Here is a 21,084-nt window from a genome sequence, read left to right as displayed (position 1 = left end):
GGATAAATTACATTCGTATTCTTATTCAACAATCCGACATGATCCATTTGGAAATGTTACTTGTGATAGTCTGGGCATTGTTCGTTCCTGTAACGAACAGCAAAAAAAGTAAGTAGTAACTTACGGATTTATATATTTATAAATACATTTTGATGCTGTTAGGCAAGTTTGTTTTTATAATAATTAAGTGTTGACGTTTTTAACAAGTGATTGGTAAATCAAGATCATAACTGTTGGAATACGCTCATTTTTCTTCCGCGCAGTGCAGTCTCATGAAACTAATTATGCTGCCGCGTTATGTGACAGTAGACGAGACAGTCTTGTGAAAGCACTTTCGTTCACCACCAGACTGTAAGAATATGTTATAGTCTTCACTTTTAGACTCCTCTTTAAAATCTAAGAATATTTAAGAAGACAGCATCTATAAGCATATAAACTAAACTATTTAAGTGTTCAAATTAAGCGCATTTCACTTCTTTTAGGGGAGACTGGGGCTAGTTGTCACACTTTTCGCACCTGTAGTGATTTTTTCTAGGTTCATGTTTTCGACAGATATATAAAGTGACAAATTCCCTGTGTGTAACAAGCAGTTTTTCTCTTAAATTTGATGAAATTTAAAAGGAAAATAATTTATTTATTTTCGCGTAATAGTTTCATGATTAGCGACGAAATCGAGGTATTCGAGCTGTCAGTTTCAGTCTTTCACAATGTTTTTAAAATACTTGTTTTCTCCGTCATTCGTGCAGCTTATGGTGACATGTTTCCTCACAAACACAAAGCCCCTTTTCCATTTCCAATCCCTGGATGGGAACCGGACACGAACCCTTGGGACGAATCTCTGTATCCCCCCTTGAAACAACAGCTGAATCGCAGACATGGTAAGAGTTTAATTTACCTTACTTATACAAAATAAATAGGAAATATTTTTATATACCAGTCAAACGTTTTTTAACAGTAACATTTTCAATGTATTTTTTTTAAAAGTAGTCTCTTCTGCTCACCAAGCCTGCATTTATTTTATCCAAAGTACAGCAAAAAACAGTACAATTAAAAAATATATATTTTCACTATTTAAAATAACTGTTTTCTATTTGAATGTTGTAAAATGTAATTTATTCTTGTGATTTTAAAGCTGAATTTTTAGCATCATTACTCCAGTCACATGATCCTTCAGAAATCATTGTAATAATCTGATTTGCTGCTCAAAATAACATTTATTATTATGATATTGAAAACAGCTGAGTAGAATTTTTTTTTTTTGATGAATAGAAAGTTTAGAAGAACAGCATTTATCTGAAATAGAAATCTTTTGTAACATTTCATCATCACTTTTGACCAATTTAAAGCATCCTTGCTAAATAAAAGTAATAATTTTATTTATTCTTTAATTTTAATTTGATTTATACATTTTCATTTACCCCTTTAGTTGTGTGTTTTCCCACCAAAATTATGTCATTTCCACCCAGGAGGAAAATAATCTAATTGGTTTTGTAATATTACAAAAATTTGTGGTGGAAAGACATTAAGGCCACAAGTGAAAAAAAAACAAAAAAAAAAAAAAAAGTTTTTTTTTTTTTTTTTTACTTTTACTTTTAGAAACTTTAGAAAATTGTGTGTCCTTTAATCTGTTTCTATTCAGGTTTGTGTAAATATTTATGCATTTCTCTGTGCACAAAAAATATATATATATTTATGCAGTGTTGAAGAAATGCATTACAAAAACTAATGCACTACAATATTTTGGTACTTGCTTAAAAAGTAACTTAAGACAGTTACTTTTTATGGAAAGTAATGTGTTACATTACATTTGTTACTTTTTCTCAACAAAAAAACCCCACTTTTAAGTAAGTCACTTTTGCTTATTCATATGGTTGATTTGGACCATCAAAGTTCAGCAGTAAGATTAAATACATAAAGTTCATTTGTGCTATAACATATTTAATTATTGCAGGTTTGCATCATATTCTGAGTTTGCGTTTCACTAGTTTATTTACTTGGAAAAAGTAATCTGATTAGAATTACTTGTAATGCATTACCCCAAGACTGCAAATGTGAGACTGATCTTATTTTCTCCATTATATTAACATAAAAATGATGGGGACAGAAAAATGTGCTGCATGACAGTAATGATCCCACACACTAATCATTCAATGCCCTCTCGTGAACATCACAGATAAACCACCGAAAGTGCGCCTCACGAGCGACAGTCCTGCAATAAATGGCTCGTGCATCACTTTCACTGCAGCTCTGGAGTTTCCACCTTGCCAGAAGGAGGACAGCAACGGCAACCTGGTGTATGATGAGCACTGTGACGACGGTATGGTGGAGGCCTCAGGTGCTTCACATGCCTACAATCTCTAAACAATGTACAATTGCAAAGAGAAAAATAACCTGTATTTTAAAAAGGTTGCTTTTATGTTCCTGAAAAAGGAAGAAATGCTTTAACACCTTTACCTATTTTTCAGCCAATGGACAGGTGCGTTCAGGATACGTGTTTAACTGGACATCCTGGTTGGATGACTATGGCTTTGGAAGGTGTACAGATCTGAAGAGGTGCAATGTTTTTCCTGATGGAAAGCCTTTTCCTCAGAGCAATGACTGGAGACGTAGAGGTTATGTGTATGTGTGGCACACCATGGGTGAGTTTCAGCCGTTCACTGACCTGAAAGATAGCAGTGTTTTAGTAATTTATTCCACATAATGTAAGCACACATCCTGTGTTCTCCCTCACAGGCCAGTATTTTGAGACATGTGATGGTTCCTCCTCCCATCTGACTCTGAATACCACTAACATGACGTTTGGAGCTGGTGTGATGGAGGTGATGGTGTACCGTAAACGTGAGCGCAGGAAGTACAGCCCACTCTCTGTGGACAATACTGTGTTCTTCATAACAGGTCAGCCAGTTACTTTTTTCATGTTTTAATTGTATTTATATACAGGATCATAACATGAGATTTTAAAAATGTATGCATAATTTCTATATACATAGATAATTTGGATTTTTGATTTTTTGAAATTGAGATTTATACATCACCTGAAAGCTGAATAAATAAGCTTTATGTATAAAGCTGAATGAATAACCATTGATGTATGGTTTGCTACGACAGAACAATATACATTTACATTACATTTAGGGCTGGGCGATATGGCAAAAATGTAATCTCGATAATTTTTTCCCATATTGAACGATAACGATATACATTTCGATATAAGCTGTTGATGTTGCCAGCTTTCAAATAGTATCCCAACAATGACTAAAGCCACAAAAATGAAAGGGTTCATTAAATTACATTTAAAGTATAGTTTATTAACAAAAACAGATTACAGATTTGGCCTTAAAAATTAAAACAACTTACTAAAATAAATTTAAAAAATAAAAGTTGTGACAGAGTATGGTAAATGAGAGTAAATGTACAAAATGTAAACATAAAGTTATTGTAAAAACAATTTGTAACAATTATTTATTTATTATTATTATTAACACAATTGTTTATTTTCTCTATTATAGGTTGAGCTATTTAAATTAGAGGCAACCACTGCATTTTGAAACAATCTACAGTATAAATAACAAAAGATTACGACACAGTTCTTTCTTAATCGTATTAAGTGCAGACAATTCAGCCATAATCAAAGTAGGCTACTCTCTAAATATTCAAAGTGCAAATAGAGACCGAATATTTCAAGCATGATACAGAGCTATAGACATACACAACCTATCATAGCCTACATACTAATAACAGCCTAGATACCTCATGTAGCCTAATTTGCGTGCATTGGGGAGTCACTCTCTAAACAAGGGGGATTAAAATTGCTTTTGAATGCGCGTGCGTTTTTTGCTTTCGGTTTCAGTTTTAACAATCGCGCCAAACTCTCAGCTGAGCTAAGAGTCACTTTTGAGGTAGCCAAACCACTTATATAACGGAATTCGTGCTACCTTTTTTGTCGACAATTTCAACATCTTTGGATAATAACTCGAAGTTAGTTTCACTTTCGTCGCTGCTTCCTCTCTCTTTTTTTTGTCGTCCTGGTGTTAAGTTTGCTTCACAAAGTGCGGTAGGAAATGAACTTTGTACTTTGACGTGCACACGCACGCTGTACGCCGATTGGCTGTTGTCGCATATTTCTACTGTGTGATTGGCTCTTAGATTAATCCATATCGAGCAAAAAATGTCTAAAGCCTATCATCGTTATTAACATAAATTTTATCGCGATTCGATATGATATCGTTTATCGGCCCAGCCCTAATTACATTTATTCATTTAGCTGACGCATTTATCCAAAGCGACTTACAATTGGGAATACAACAAGTGATTCATCCTAAGGAGGCAGATCAACATAGGAAGTGCTCAAAAATACCATATATCAGGCGTTGTTAGAAGAGTGCAGGCTAGAAGGAGAAGATCAAGAAAGAGAGGAAAAACAGGCTAGAAAGGGAGGATCAAGAAGAGAGGAGATTTTTTTTTTTTTTTTATTGAGTCACATAGTGTCGAAAAAGACGAAATATTTAGTTGGGATACAACTGTTTGAAAATCTGGAATCTTAGGGTGCACAAAAATCAGAATATTACAAAACAGTCTTCAAAGTTGATCAAATGAAGTTCTTAGCAATGCATATTACTAATCAAAAGTCACATTTTGATATGTTTACGATAGGATTGGCCAATACACATCCTCTGTGGTGGCACAGAAACCATGACATGAAATGGTCTAATGACATAAAATTTGCCAAGTTCAAGGGTTTATAAAAAAGACAGGTACTGTAGAAAAAAAAGTGTTTAAAACTTGGCTTTCATTAGGGCAGTATGCCGTATTTCAAGGCTTTAGGTCTCTTTAACGCATACTTTGTGGAGGCCACACAGCGAAATGGGCAGATGACACAATAGGTGGCTTTGTGTGCATTGTCCTATAAGCCAAGTTTAATGGTTTCTTGTGCACACATAAAAGTCTTTTTTTTTTTTTTTTTTTTTTGCAAAGGTCCTTGAGGCTATGTAATACGGTGCTAGGAATATTGTAAGAAAACTCCCAAAATGCGTATAACCTGCATTTTGCATAACGAAAAAGTGGACCTTGAACTTCTTGTACAATAATTTTATTTTCAGGAAATTCTTAATTTTCTATTTAAAAAAAAAAAAACTAAATAGGGGCAAAAGTCTGTAAACACAAATAGTTTTCCATACTCTGCTTTCTTTTTTTCCATACTTTCCCAGACCTGAAAAATACTTAAATCAAATTCCGTACCCCATAATATACTGATTTGGTACTTAACAAACATTTTTTTATTATTAATGTGGAAAACATTATTTTTGTGGAAACCATAATACACTATCAATTAAAAGTTAGGTAGGTGAAATTAAATAGAGTTAGAGAGAGGGTAAGAGACAGAGAGAGAGATAAATTAATGTTTTTATTCACCAAGGATGCATAAAATTGATTAAAAGTGACATTTATAATGTTACAAATAATTTATATTTTAAACAAAGTATGTTAAACTTTCTATTCATTAAAGCATCCTGAAAAAGGTTTCCACAAAAATATCAAGTAGAAAGACTGATTACAACATATATGTATATATGTTGTTTATGAATAATGAGAATTATCTATAATTATTATTAATTATTTTTATTTTTAAAAAATCATTAATTTTTTTTAATTATTCTAATCTTTGAACTGTTTTTCTCCCTTGCCTGGTTAAATAACCATTACTTTTACTATCAAAAAAACCCCAAAACAATTCTATTGTATATTTTAAAATGAACAATGTAATCAATATTAGATTTATTAAAGCCATGTATGAAACTCAAGTTATTTTAAGCATTTTATTCCAAAGCAATAACTAACAATTTAAACAGTATATTTTATGAACGTATGTTCAGCTATTCTTTTTAACAGTTAACTTTTAACTATTTTTGAATTTTTCGGATCATCAGTCATCAAAGCGTGGTAAATAGTGGTCACAGGCACCACAATTTACTTTAAATTTCACCAAGCTAATTACTCACTAAAAACTCCCACAGATCATGTTTCAGGCCATTTTACGTCTTATTTTGATGTAGCAAAGTGGTTATATCTAAGTGTGTGAGTTGTTTACTTTTTAAAATAAGTCTTCGCCATTTTACTGTTCCATCAGACTGAACACAGAACGGGCATGAACGCAAGAGGCGGGATTTATCACATAAGCCAATCACAGCCAAACATAACCAGTCATATCTAATCATATCATGATAGAGGCATTGCCTCCTCTCATGTGACTTTTCCCCATTTCGAAGCAAACTCACCGCATGCTTTAGGGGGTCTGTTAAAACTCAATGGGCTCAGGGGAGGCGAGAGAGACGCAGACTCCTGCTATAACTTTACCTGCTGGTGTCACTGTTGGACAATGTTTAGGAAAAACAAGTGATTTATACAATTCTTAATGTTGTACTTTGTAATATTGGCATTGTTTTACTATTTTATTTTTATTTTTTCTCATCAAGTATATTTGCCTCCTCGGAGGAAATGCCCTTGATACATATAACTGATAATTTGTATGTTTTTTTCATCCAGATAAGATTCCGCTCTCTGTGAACATTTCCCAAAAGCATGCAGGCAGCATACCTGACAAAAACGTCTTTGTCAGAGGGTCAGATGTGATTTTTAACGTCCAGATCCACGACCCAAGTAACTATCTTAAGACAGCTGATGCGTTGGACTTCATTTGGGACTTTCGTGATGGCAACCAGTTGGTCACCCACAGCAATGTGGCAACCCACGCGTATAACAAGCTTGGAAACGTTACAGTCAAGCTCCTCGTGGAGGCGTCATTCCGTGTGCCCTGCCCGCCACCAACTCCAACACCAATGCACTTTACACAGGCTCAGACCACAGGTAATCTCATAAACACAGGCACTTTACGCTCCCGGACAACAGATATCATATTATCCAAGCCAGACATATCATATTCATTATATTCCATCAGGACAAAATGTGTCCATTTATCTCACAGAGGAAAGCAAACCTATACTTAAAACTGCTGTCATGTTAAAGGCCAGGCAATATAGAGTCATTCTATATAATAATTTAATCACTTTCACTTTCAGCAATGCCTACGCTACCGCCTAGCACTTATGCATTTACTAGCAAAATGGACACCACCAAGGGTGAGACAAGTTGTGTTCAAAGCAAGAAAAAACATCTAACTAAATTATATCTAATAGAACAAGACATTTCTACAATGCATTTAATTTAATTCCTTCTCTAGCTCCTGTCACCAGCCCTTCACCAGCTACCACTCCTCGAGTTCCTACAACTGCTGTCCCAACAACCGAACCATTCCAAACTGATTCAGAGGTGACATCTATTACAGGAAGTGCTGTACCTGAGGCCAGTTCCACCTATAAACAGCCCACCTCACGGCCAATTATCACACACACACACTTCACGGAGTTAGACTGTTTCCGCCATATGTATGGCTCCTTTGAAGACGAGATCATCATCATTGGTAAGAAGTTTGTTGGACCACTTGTTTTAAAAAAGCAGGAATTTATGAAAAACACATTTGACAACATCTTTCAACTTGAGAACTTGTCATAACATGACCAAAATATCAGGGTTATCATAAACTTATGGAAGCTTTAATTATGGGTTTATATTTCATAACTGAACTCACAATTCTGAAAAGAAAAGAGGTGTGAGATATAAAGTGTGGAAGAAAAAGTAAGAATGATGAGATACAGTCACAATTACCTTTTTTGTTTTATTCTTAGTGGAAGCAAAAAAAAAAAAAAACTCAATTACGAGAAAAAATTCAGAACTGTGAGGTGTAAACTCAGAATCGTGAGACGTAAACTTGAAATTGTAAAAAAAAAAAAGAATTTGTAAAAAAACATTCTGGGTTATGTGACAACCCAGTACTGAGTAATTATTGGACAGAACACACGTTGGATCATTTTGACCCAGGTTTTATAGATTAACCCATTTGCTGGGTTGTTTTTTGACATAGGTCAGTCAACTTATTGAAGGTTTTTAATTTTAAATAATAAAATTACACTCTAAAATCTGTTTGTGTATATATAAGACAAGAACAGTTCATATACAGTATTTTTTATTCTATGTCAAGTCAGTCTTTTACAATCATAAAATTGTGATGGGGTTCATCATTTGTATTGACAGTAAAAATGACCCAGCAGCTGAGTTACAGAAAAACTACCCAGCACCTTGGTACAAATATTGTATTTGGGTAAAAAAAAAAAAAACAACACAGCATTTTTTCGAGCGCAGAAAAGTTACCCAGCACCGGGGTAAAAATATTAAAAATAACCCAATAAAATGACCCAACAGGCATTTGGGTTAAAAAAATAACCCAGCATTTTTTATATTAAAAAATTATAAACAATTACCCAATAAAATAACCCAAATGCGGGGTTCAGTTTGTATGGTAAAGAAAAATAACCTTTTTTTTAAGAGCACAGAAAAGCTACCCAGCACCTGGGTAAAAATATTTAAAATTACCCAATAAAATTACCCAACAAGCTGAGCCCAGCATTTGGGTTAAAAACATAACCCAACATTTTTAGAGGGTAGAAAAAAACTACCCAGCATCTGTGTAATTCTTTTTTAAAATAACCCAATAAAATGACCCTAGAAGCTGAACCCAGCATTTGGGTTGAAAAGCATAACCCAGCATTTTTTTAGAGTGCAGAAACACTACCCAGCACCAGGGTAAAAAATATCTAAAATAACCCAATAACATGACCCAACAGGCTGAACCCAGCATTTGTGTAAAAATGAAAAATAACCCAGCATTTTTATAATGCAGAAAAATTACCCAACACCTGGGTAAAAATATTTAAAATTACCCAATAAAATGACCCAACAAGCTGTACCCAGCATTTGGGTTTAAAACATAACCCAGCATTTTAAGAGCACAGAAAAGCTACCCAGCACCTGGGTAAAAATATTTAAAATTACCCAATAAAATTACACAAATTGAGCTCAGCATTTGGGTTAAAAACATAACCCAACATTTTTTAGAGTGTAGAAAAAATCTACCCAGCATCTGTGTAAAAAAATATTTAAAATGACCCAAGAAGCTGAACCCAGCATTTTGGTTAAAAAGCATAACCCAGCATTTTTTTAGAGTGCAGAAACACTACCCAGCACCAGGGTAAAAAAAAATATCTAAAATAACCCAATAAAGACAGGCTGAACCCAGCATTTGTGTAAAAATGAAAAATAACCCAGCATTTTTAGAATGCAGAAAAATTACGCAGTACCTGGGGGAAAAATATAAAAAACATAACCAAATAAAATGACCCAAAAGCTGAACCCAGCATTTGTGTAAAAAAAATAATAACCCAGCATTTTTGCAGAAAAACTGTTCACACCTGGTTAAAAAAAATTAAATAACCAAATAAAATGGCCCAACAGGCTAAACCCAGCATTTGGGTTCAATAAAATAACCCAGCATTTTCTAGAGTGCAGAAAAGATACCCAGCACCCACGTAAAAAAAAATATTAAAAATAACCCAGCATTTGAATAAATAACAAATAAAAATGACAAAACAACAAAATCACTACAATTTTAACTTTAACTCTAATTTAAAACACAAACAAAAACTGTAATGTTAATCAATGATAAATTATACTGAAATACCACTTTGCACACTTTGTAAAAAAAAATGCTAGGTTAAAAACAACCCAGCGCTGGGTGAAATATGATGTGCAAAGCCAGCGATTGAGTTGTTTTGACCCAACCTATCAGGTAGTTTTAACTCAACTATTGCTTAAATTGGTATAGTTCTAATAACATTTATTAATAAGTTAATATATAATGATTAAATACTAAACATTTTCTAAATTTCTTATTAATAAATGTTCACCTTTTGATTATTGCTGATGCCTCTAGTAATTATGTGTCTGAGCTTTTAAATTTACAACCTATTTTGGGTTCATTTTAAGCCAGCCATATAGTCTTATTTTAAACAATAGTTAAGACTAATAAACATTTAACCCAACCGCTGGGTCAAAACAACCTATTCGCTGAGTTTGTCCATATTTCATCTAGCACTGGGTTGTTTTTAACCTAGTGATACTTTGTATTGTATTCCAATATAATATACAAAAGCTTTTAATTATTACATTTATTATCACATCAATGTTTATGTCTGTTTCTACAGAACCTCCTCTAGGTCTGCAGGACCTGCCAGCCAATGAGATTTTAAAGGTGTCGGCTGACAAAGTGTCCAACACGTCTGTAAACTTCATGGTGACTTGCTCAGGCAGGTGAGATTCACACAAAAACAAATCTATGTAATGCACAGACACAAGATCTTGTGCTTCACATGACAAGCCAGAAAGTAAGGAGCATTTATTAGACGTAGATGATTGTGATCTGCAGTGAGCGTTGGAAGCCCTGCAGCTGAGACATTTCACAGCTTGTCACCATCATATACGTCAAAATCATTCAATCACATTTACAACACTGATGACCTCTGGATCACATACAGACATCTTACACATTTAAATGAGCATCATCTCTCTTTTTCTCAGTGTTCCCTCAGTGGCCTGCACCATAGTGGCCAACTCGGCCTGTCGGGAGGTCAAGAATATCGTGTGTGAGGACGTGGCCCCTTACGGGGAAGGATGCAAGATCAGTTTGACCCGCATTTTCCAAACGCCGGGCAATTACTGTGTTAACATCACGTTGGGTCTGCCTGGAGGCTTGGCTCTTGCCACCACCACCTCAGTTTCAGTTGGCAACAGCCCTGACATAAGTCAGTCTTGAGTATTCTAGTCAATTTTGTCTGTTTATTTATTTATTTTTCTTTTTTTAATCACTTTAATATATGTTCCAATTTTCAAACTTTTTTAGTATTATTTAGAGGCCATTAAATTATTTGCTCATGGTTTAAATGAGCTTTTATTTGTTAGAACTGTCTTTCATTTTAATTGTAGTCATTTTTAGCGTTTCAGTCATTTTATTTGCTTTAGAAAAACTTTTTTTAAAAACATTTCTATTTAGCTTTATTGTATTTCAGTTTTAGTAATTTTAAGTTTATTCTTCATCTAATTATTTATTTTAGCTTTATTTTAATATTTCTAATATACTATCAGTATTTATTAATATTATAATATTTTGAATTGGCTTTTTAAACTAATTGTTGTTTTATTTTTTAGCTTTATTTCAGTATTTTTAATATACTAATATAGTATTTATTAATACTTTAAATTGGCTTTTATTTTTATAATTGGTTTTAATTTTAATCTGTCATTTTTAGTAAGTTTTACACAGAAGTGTTATTTTAATATTCTAGTTTTAGATATAGTATTTATTAATGTTTTAAATTAGCTTTTATTTTTTATAATTTGCTTTAATTTTAACTGTGATCATTTTAGTGAGTTTTAAGTGAAATCTTTTTTAAAATTTCTATTTAGCTTCATTTGTATTTTAGTTATAGTCATTTGTAATTGAGTTGTTTTAAGTTTATTTTTCATCTAATTATTAATTTTATTTTATCTTTATTTCAATATGTTTAATATACTATCATAGTATTTATTAATATTTTATATAATAATTTTCTTTTATTTTTGTAATTTTTTAGAAAGTTTTGTTTATTTTTTCTTTAAACATTTCTATTTAGCTTCTTTAATATCAGTTTCAGTCATTTTAAAACGTTTCACATTTTTTTAAGTTTGTTTTTCATTAATTTTATTTTAGATTTATTTCAGTGTTTTTAATATATAGTATTTATTATTTTGTATTTTTTACTTTTTATCATTTTCTTTAATTTGACATTTTTAGCAAGTTTTGTGCTTTTGTCATTTTATTAGTTTATGTATATTTATTTTTTTAATTATTTTAATATATATTGTTCCAAAGCAGTTTTACACAGCAGTGTTATATTAGTATTTCAGTTTTTGATACTATTATAGTATTTATTCATGTTTTAACTATTTAGCTATTATCTAGAATTTGCTTTAAATTTATTTGTAATCATTTTTAGTATGTTTTAGTCATTTTATGTGCTTTTGAAACCTATAAACCATTTCTATATAGCTTTATTTGTATTTCAGTTTTAGTACTTTTAAATACATTTTTAACCAGTTTCAAGTTGTTGTTTTTTTTTTGTTCAGTTATTTTAATTTAGCATTATTTTAATATTTCTAATGTACTATCATAATATTTATAAATATTTTAAATTGTTTTTTTTTTTAATTATTTTCTTGGTTTAATTTGAGTAATTTTTTACAAAGTTTTGTGTATTTTTTTTTTTTACATTTCTATTTAGCTTTTTAAATTTCAGTTTGTCATTTTTAAAACATTTCACGTTATTCATCTAATTATTTTCTTTTAACTTTATTTCAGTATTTTATATACTAATATAGTATTTATTAATTTTTGATTTTTTTGCTTTATTTTTTATTTCAGTTTTAGTAATTTTAAGCCTTCAATTTAAACATTTAATTTGCCTAGACAACATTTATAATTTAAGTTTTAAGTTTGTCATCTATTATTTAATTTCAATTAACAAATACAATTTCCAATACCATTAGTTAATCACAACACTATACAAAGAATAGTGATAGATTTTTGATCCCCACCAATATAGATTTATATATTCATAAATAAACATACAGACTTAAAATTAATATTTACATAATTATAAACATTATTTACATTTTTATCGCTTTCTTTCTTTTAGAGACTACTAAATCCTCCCATGTTGCTGAGGTGGTTCTGTCTTCCAGCGCTGTGCTAATTTCAGTCTTTGCATTCATTGCCATCATGGTTTACAAGTGAGTACCACTAACCAAACTGATGTTTTGAAAACATAACTATATACATCCTTATCCAATTTTTATTTTTATTTTTGTATCCCTTTCAGGCGATATAAAGTCTATCGTCCGGTGAGACGCTCTATGTTGGAAGATGCTGAGAGAAATGCTGGTAGCTGGAGTGTAAGCAAACTAAGAGCAGCTCTGTTCACTGCTGATGAGGAGAGAAGCCGTTTATTGACAGACAAGCCACTATAGACTGATCACAGTTCTTGCTGCAACCAGTTGCTATTTATTCAATACATCAGTTTGGTTGTAGTTTATCTATGAGAATAACAAAAGTGATCTCATAGGCACATGCTTTCAGCAGAATTAGATCATAATGGCATCAGCATAGCTAGAACAAGTAATCATAGTATTTTAGTTATATAATGTGCCAGCTTTAAAGATTTTTAAATTGAAGATTTGGAATGAAAGAGATCAGATATAACAGATCTACAGGGGTTTCCATCATCTACAATGCCTAAAACAAATACTAACTGACCAATCACAATCCAGTGCATAAGAAGTCAGTTTTGCTTTCTCCATTTAAAGCTGAAAATAACTGCTTTTGCTGTTTTTTCAAGTGACATGGTCTCAGTGATTTGACATGTTCCTTGATTTGAAGAAAGGAGGAGGAAGTTGAGTGAGAAGGTGGATGTTTTGTAATGTTCTGAGAAGTTATACTTTGTTTTGACTATAGTTAAGAGATGTTGGGTTCATTTTGAATGTCTAAGGATTTAATTTGAAATAATAAACGGAGCAATTCCAATAGGGTCCTCGCACTGTAGTGCTCGGGCCCTAATTAACTTTTTTGAGAAAACCTGTTTGATGGTAATTAAGCTGTTCTTTCATTAGAAATCACTGTACTAACCATTTCTTTTATAAAGCTTGAATGCTTTTGGTATGCTTGTGTATTGAAAAAAATAACATTTAACAGCACTTTTGGAAAGTATTTCTCTTATGATTTTCAAAACGGATCCACTTATGTGCTATATATACATAAATATTCTAATAAAATTTCTAAACCACTATTTGCTACTGATCTACACAATCTCTCATTTTTATACACTGGTGACCAATTTAAAGCATTTCTCTGCAAGCATGTGAGAAAAACGAGCCGCTCCCTTTTGCTGCGTTCAGTCCATATGTGACCCTGGACCACAAAACCAGTCTTAAGTCGCTGGGGTATATTTGTAGCAATAGCCAAAAATACATTGTATGGCTCAAAATTATTGATTTTTCTTTTATGCCAAAAATCATTAGGAAATTAAGATCATGTTCCATGAAGATTTTTTGTCAAATTCCTACTATAAATATATCAAAATGTAATTTTTGATTAGTAATTTGCATTGTTAAGAACTTAATTTGGACAACTTTAAAGGTGATTTTCTCAGTATTTAGATTTTTTTTGCACCCTCAGATTCCAGATTTTCAAATTTATCTCGGCCAAATATTGTCCTATCCTAACAAACCATATATCAATAGAAATCTTATTTATTGAGCTTCCATATGTATACGTCTCAGTTTTGTAAAATGTAACCTTATGACTGGTTTTGTGGTCCAGGGTCACATATGGTAATTTCCGTAATTTCGAGATGACAACACGTGACGTTTTCGGAGCTATTAGTCCTCGGATTTGGAATTATGCTTTTCCTAAGGCAACACTATCAGCGCCTAAAAAGAGCCTACGTTGGTCAGGTTGTACAATTTGTAGTTACAAGTTCTACGAGGACGAGAACGCTTTTTACAAGTTGGAATCTCGTAATTACGGGAATTCCGATATGGCGTGAACGCACCTCCTGCATGTTTTCCACCCACGGCGCCGCCATTTTGTTTTCGCAAGTGACAACGGTTTAACGTTAGCAGTTCAAAGCCATGGCAAAAGTTCGAGCAAAGCATGCTAACTTTTCTGTCTTTGGCTGCACAGACGAGCACAGAACATTATTTAAAGTCCCAGCCTCGGAAGATACATGAGAGCAGTGGATTTATTGACTTATTTACTGTATATTATGCTATTGCCACACATATCTAATATAAACATGCAGTTTCTTTCCCAGCAGTTTACCTTCACAGACATAACTGACTGTTTTTGTATGTTAACTTCTGTGTATTTGACAGTTTAAGCATAAGCAATGAAAGAAAGTTTAGTTTAATTAGTTTAGTACTTACTTGCCTTGTGACAGCTGCTTTCTGTGCCTTCATTTTGGATGTGTGAGCTCAAAAAACTGTATATCAGAAGTTTAAACCAATATGGTTTTAAAACGCGTGATTTCAAGTGCCAAATGTTGCTAAACGAGCATATAATGTTGCTCATTAGCATATTCATGACGCCAGTACGTCGTATTGTCTTGTCTGTGCTCACATACTGCTATTTAATGCAGCAAAATTCAATAAAACTTTTCATTTATATATTTCATAGATAATTTGATATATTTTACGGTTTCTTTTGTCAGACAACGGGGTAAATATGAAATAGTGACTGAAACGCGGCCCATTAGGACTACATAACCAGCTCTCGAAGACCTAATCTACACTAAAATCGTGATTCATAATCAGGACATTGTCTAATGAAATTAAAATACACATACAAATAAGACAATGGCTGTGCTGTGATTTCGGCTACACTTGCATGTAAAATAGAGTTAGAAGCATCAGAATATCTTTTTTTTTTAAATCTGGAAATGCTGCACCTCTGCCAATCACTGAACAGAGCAGAGGCAGATAGAGAGAGAGGGAGAGCGTGCGCACTGGGAAGGCAAGACTTAGCGCTGGCGCGGCAGTACCAGAGAGTCTCATAATAAACTAAATAAGGTTTGTCCAAGAAGTTTCTAGATTTGTCGCTAGGAGCTTTTTTTGGAAAAAAGTCGCTAAGGGGTCTGAAAAGTCGCTAAATTGGCAACACTGTTTTGAGGTACAAGCTGTAGAGCCACAGCTAAAAGGGGTGGAGAGCAGCAGCAGCTCATTTGGATTATAATGAGCCATGTACCAAAAAAAATATCCACTCAAAATAGACATTTTCAAAAATATAGAATAAATCTGTGGGGTATTTTGAGCTGAAATGTCAGACACATCCTGAGGACACCTGACACTTGTATAAAGGGGATATAATAGGTCACCTTCAAAATATTTCTCAAATACATACAGCTTAAAATAAAAGTTCAAAAAAAACTTTTTTTCCCCTTTTTGCTGCAATGATGGCATTAAAAAAGCTTTGGTTCCCAAAGGTTATATACAATTGGTTATATAAATCTCACTAAATAACATTTTAAACAATGGAAAATTTTAATGGATGTTAAAGATTCTTCAAACTATAGACGGCTGTAAAGATGTTTTATTTTTAAGAGTGTAAGTGTCATTGTCTTTGAACTGATATTAAACTAAAGTAAGCATAGTTTAGCGTAAGTTTAAGCATTAGCAATGAAAGCAAGTTTACTTTACTTAGTTTAGTACTTACTTGCCTTGTGACAGCTGCTTTCTGTGCCTTCATTTTGGATGTGTGGGCTCAGAAAACTGTATATCAGAAGTTTAAAGTATTATGGCTTTAAAACGCATGATTTCAAGTACCAAAGACATGTTAATCAAAACCAAACAGACGTTTTTTTTTTAGAGTATCTGACGCCGGTTTCACACTGGATGCGCAAGCAGAGCAGAGGCAGCGCGCGCCCATTGTGCTTTCACACGCTGAACTGCGGCTGGCGTACTGCAACTACATACGAGTACCATTCATTCGGCTTTTATTTAGGATATGGGCAGCGTGTTGTGATACGGACGTGTTCCCACATACACACGTGCATATAGGCTAACATGCTGTATATACGTAGTTTACAAGATAAAAAAATGATCTTAATCTTAATCTTTTTTTGTATGTTGAAGATTTTAGCGAATGAGAAACGTTAAATAATTTAATACATTTTCAGACAATTCGTCCTAATGATTCCTGTTATGTTTAACAAAAACACATACAAACAGAGCTTCGGGAGAATGCTAGTTTACTCAATGAACTTCAGCGGCAACAAACCAGAATACGGTACAACTGCAAAGCCTGCGCATCAGCATGACTTTACGACAGTATTACTACAACACATAATAACAATAAAGAACTGGTTAGCAACCACAACATTTTCCCCCCTCCCACTAAGCTTAAGTATGAAATGTAGCTTCGAAATCCTGAAAATGTGCAGGACGTGCCCTTGTCCTGACAGGGCGAGCTGTCATAGAGGCATCTTGAGATCGTGGGCCCAGACAGCTTTCGGTTCTCACATCCTGCCCGGCGACTCCATCAGGTTCCAGATTTAGTGGAGGCAGAATGAAGTCCAGAGGTCGGTGCAGGTTTTTCTCCATAACAGAGGGGTTGGGCACTCTTCGAAGACAACTGGCATGCCAGCGAGATCCATTAGCTAGCTCAAAAGTGACTGGCCCAAGTTGGCGTTTGACCTGGAGGGGCTCAGACAGGAATGAGCTCAATTTATTGCTGCGATGCGGCCTACGGGCTCTTACCCAGTCCTGTACTCTGATTTTTGTGGGCCGAACATGATGCTTGCTGTCATACCTGGCTCTCATGTTGCGCTGATGTTGATGAACCCGTGCCCGAATCGAAGTGTTCACTGGGATCTGATTAGGTGGTCGCAGCCTGCTCAACGGTAATTCCAGCTCCCTGCCAGGCATGAGACAGGCAGGAGACACCCCAGTGGTGGCATGATGGGTAGCGCGATAATGCAGGAGGGTCTGGGAGAGAGCCGCCTTAAACGGAAAGCCTTGGGCAAGGTGTGCACATATGCCATTTTTCAGACTTTGATTAAATCTTTCCACTCCACCGTTAGCTTGCGGATGGTAGAAAGCAGTGCGTATATGGACTATGCCCCTAGCAGCCAGGTATGATGAAAACTCACTGGAAACGAACTGCGGCCCATTGTCAGTGGTAATGGCCTGCGGGATTCCCCATCGGGAAAAGAGTTGCTCCAGGAAATCAACCATTGCGGAGGCTGTAACTGAGCCCATAGGTGCAACCTCGGGCCACTTTGAGTGGAGGTCATACACCACAACTAGAAACCGCTGATGGTGAGGAACAGAGGCAAGCTCCCCACAAATGTCCATCTGTAGATGCGCCCATGGCTTGGTGGGCCAGTCAACAGGTTGCAAAGGTGGTGGTGCTGGAGCACCTGTTTTACCACTTAGCAGGCAAGGTGCACAGTCACGCACAAGAGCTTCTAGCTCTCTGTCAATCCCTGGCCACCAAACTGAATCTCGGCACCTCTGCTTCAGTTTAACTATCCCCACGTGCCCCTCATGTGCCATTGCCAGCACCTGCCCCCTCAGAGACAGAGGAATGACTGCTCGTTGCCCCCGTGCAATGCATGACTCACCCCAACATGTCAGTTCTGCTCTGACTCGGGAGAAAGGTGTCAGGTCAGTGCTCAGCTGAGATGGCCAGCCGTTCTGAATGTAGGTGCTGAGGGTAACGAAGAGTGGGTCATTTGCAGACTCTCGCTTAAGTTCTTCAAGTGACACTGCAGTCTGTAAGGGCTCATACACTAACTGCACAAGGTCACTCTCTACATCTGACTCTGGCTGATTGGCTGTGCTAGCTGGATCCGCCGCTGAACGTGACAGGAAATCTGCAACCACATTGTCTTTTCCAGGAGTGAACAGCAGCTGGTAGTTGTACTGATTCAACCTGTCAGCCCATCTGTGCAGCCTGAGGGGCTTGTGGCCTGTTCCAGCAGAGGACATGAGGGAAGTAAGAGCCTGGTGGTCTGTTCTGAGAGTAAAGGATCGACCATATAAGTACATGTGCCAGCGCTCACATGCCCAAATGCACGCCAACGCCTCTCTCTCTCCCACTGAATATTTCTGTTCCACAGTACTTAGAGCCCGTGATGCAAAAGCAATAGGCAGTTCAATACCATCATGCAGCTGTGACAGGACTGCCCCAACTGCTACCGCTGATGCGTCACAGGTCACCAGGGTCGGACTGGAGAGATCAAAATGAGCTAGAGTTGGCGGTGACGTGAGAAGGTGTTTGAGTCGTCGAAAAGCCTGCTCACAATCTGCTGTCCATGCCCAGGGGGTGTTATGTTTGAGCAGCTGTCGCAGAGGGGCAGTGATTTCAGAATACTGGGGTAAGAACCTGAGATAGTAAGCAGTCATGCCGAGGAAGGATGCGATCTGTCCAGCTGAGGTTGGCACTGGAAGGTCGAGAATGGCTTTGACGTTGGACTGCAATGGTGTGATACCTGAACTGGACACCCGAAGACCTACAAAGTCTATTGCTGGGACAGCAAACACACATTTTTCTGTGTTCAACGTTAGATTGTGTCTAGACAGAGCTGTGAACACCCGTCTGAGGCATTCGTCATGGGTTGCCATGTCCTTTCCATGCACCACAATATCATCCAAGTACACAGCTGTACCAGGGAGCCCTGCTAGGACAGTAGCCATGATTTTCTGAAAGCAACTAGGTGCCGAACTTAGGCCAAAAGGAATCCTCTTAAAACGGAACAACCCCATGTGAGTCACGAATGCAGTCAGGTTTCTGCTGTCCTCATGCAGGGGTATTTGCATGTAACCTTGCCTAAGATCCAGCTTTGTGAACACTGAGGAGCCATAGAAGAGTGTTGTGAGTTCCTCAACTGTCGGCAATGGGTATTTGTCTGGCACCACAGCCTTGTTAGGCCCCCGAAGGTCAACGCAGAGACGTATGCCCCCAGACCGCTTTTGCACAATCACAAGATTTGAGACCCAAGGGGAAGCATCAATGGGCTCAATGAGGTCTAAAGCTAGCATTCCCTGTAGTTCAGTGGTGATCTTGTCACGCATGGCTAGAGGCACTCGTCGCAGTGGCTGGATTACAGGTGGTACATCTGGGTTAAGCAGGGGTTTGTGGGCAAAAACAGAGAGGCAGCCTAAACCACCAAATAGATCGGGAAACTGTGTTTGCCATGGAGAGTCTACCTGAAGGATGGTTGCACCACTGTTGTCATGCAGAGAAAAGTCAAGGCTAAGGAACAGATCAAGACCCAGGATATTAGCTCCCTGCTGAGTTATGTAGAATGGAAATTCTGGTAGACATTTTCTTCCATAACGTACTGGCAGTTTGACCACTCCAGTCACTGCAATGCTGGCTTGGCCATAACCACAGAGCTTCAGATTTGATGGTTGCAATTCAACATCAGAGAAAAATTCCTTGTAGGTGGCCATATTAAGCAATGACACTTTAGCTCCTGTGTCAAGAAGCAGCGGAATGCAACAGTCCTTGAGCTGCACACCACATGTAGAAAAAGTGACTGAGTGAGGACCAACTGTATGAATTACTGCTGGTGAAGACTGTGAACTGGACTTTGATCTGCACCACCTTGCAAAGTGATTAAGCTTACCACAATGTCTACACTTTTGACCAAAAGCTGGGCAGTCTGGGGACCTGTTAGCATGACGAATGGAGCCACAGTTGCCACATTTTCGTCTTTGCTGACTTGACTGAGGCTGAGTTTGCTGGATGATTGCACCTGCAGGCTGGAACTCCTCATCCACGACTGCATTTGCAGGTACAGAAGTGACATCAGTTTTAGCTGCATTAGTCTCTGCAATTTTAGCTGCACACTGTGTAGCTTCTTCAATTTGGAGCGCAAGAGTGAGAGCTTTATCCAAAGTAAGCCTATCATCTTCCATAAGCAGCCTCTCTCTGACCCGTGCACTATTTGTTTTTTCAATAAGTTGGTCTCTTATTAATTCGTCACGAAGAGAACCGAATTTGCATGGCTCAGCAAGGCTTTTTAAATCAGCGACAAACTGACTGGCTGACTCACCCGATCGCTGGCATCTTTGTCTGAAATTAAGTCGTTTCAACAGCACGCTATGAGTCTTTTGAAAATGCCCTTTTAGTCGTGCAACAGCGTCAGAGTATGTATTTGCAGTGCCGAGCGTCTGGAAGATCCGTAATCCCTCAGCGCCGAGACAGTGGAGGAGAAGTGCGCGCTTTCTCCCGTCTGCGACATCATCCAAGCCCGCGGCTACAAGGTACGTCTGAAACGCCACATACCAGCGCTCCCACGGCACGACAGGTTCACCAGCGTGGGGCAGAAATGGCTCAGGAGGAGGCAGAGATAAAGCCATCTTCGTCGCCAAATGTTATGTTTAACAAAAACACATACAAACAGAGCTTCGGGAGAATGCTAGTTTACTCAATGAACTTCAGCGGCAACAAACCAGAATACGGTACAACTGCAAAGCCTGCGCATCAGCATGACTTTACGACAGTATTACTACAACACATAATAACAATAAAGAACTGGT

The 21,084-nt window shown here is 36.3% G+C and overlaps 1 protein-coding gene across 2 annotated transcripts; it reads left to right on the top strand.

Annotated features, from left to right (window-relative positions):
* The first annotated feature begins 6 nt into the window (after positions 1-6).
* gpnmb (glycoprotein (transmembrane) nmb) lies at positions 7-13,826 on the top strand. Of its 2 annotated transcripts, none has more exons than XM_073822131.1 (12): positions 7-108; positions 747-878; positions 2,174-2,317; positions 2,466-2,639; positions 2,734-2,895; positions 6,544-6,864; positions 7,077-7,136; positions 7,238-7,477; positions 10,155-10,260; positions 10,528-10,751; positions 12,681-12,774; positions 12,864-13,826. In XM_073822131.1, the coding sequence occupies exons 1-12, from the start codon at positions 39-41 to the stop codon at positions 13,009-13,011; spliced, it is 1,875 nt and encodes a 624-aa protein (XP_073678232.1). In that variant the 5' UTR covers positions 7-38; the 3' UTR covers positions 13,012-13,826. The 2 variants fall into 2 exon arrangements, with proteins under 2 accessions (XP_073678232.1, XP_073678231.1); XM_073822130.1 differs by having other exon boundaries at positions 2,174-2,335.
* Positions 13,827-21,084: the final 7,258 nt, after the last annotated feature.

Source organism: Garra rufa, chromosome 17, assembly GCF_049309525.1.
Source record: "Garra rufa chromosome 17, GarRuf1.0, whole genome shotgun sequence".
Classification (NCBI taxonomy): Eukaryota; Metazoa; Chordata; class Actinopteri; order Cypriniformes; family Cyprinidae; genus Garra; species Garra rufa.
The sequence above is the reverse complement of the archived record's forward strand: the minus strand, read 5'-3'. Positions and strand labels throughout refer to the sequence as shown.

Excerpts from the sequence above, each read along its gene's own strand:
- gpnmb (XM_073822130.1), top strand. The coding sequence starts at position 39 with ATGATCCATTTGGAAATGTTACTTGTGATAGTCTGGGCATTGTTCGTT. Across the intron at positions 879-2,173 it reads ACAGCTGAATCGCAGACATG|ATAAACCACCGAAAGTGCGC; the intron begins GTAAGAGTTTAA and ends TGAACATCACAG. Across the intron at positions 10,261-10,527 it reads ATGGTGACTTGCTCAGGCAG|TGTTCCCTCAGTGGCCTGCA; the intron begins GTGAGATTCACA and ends TCTTTTTCTCAG.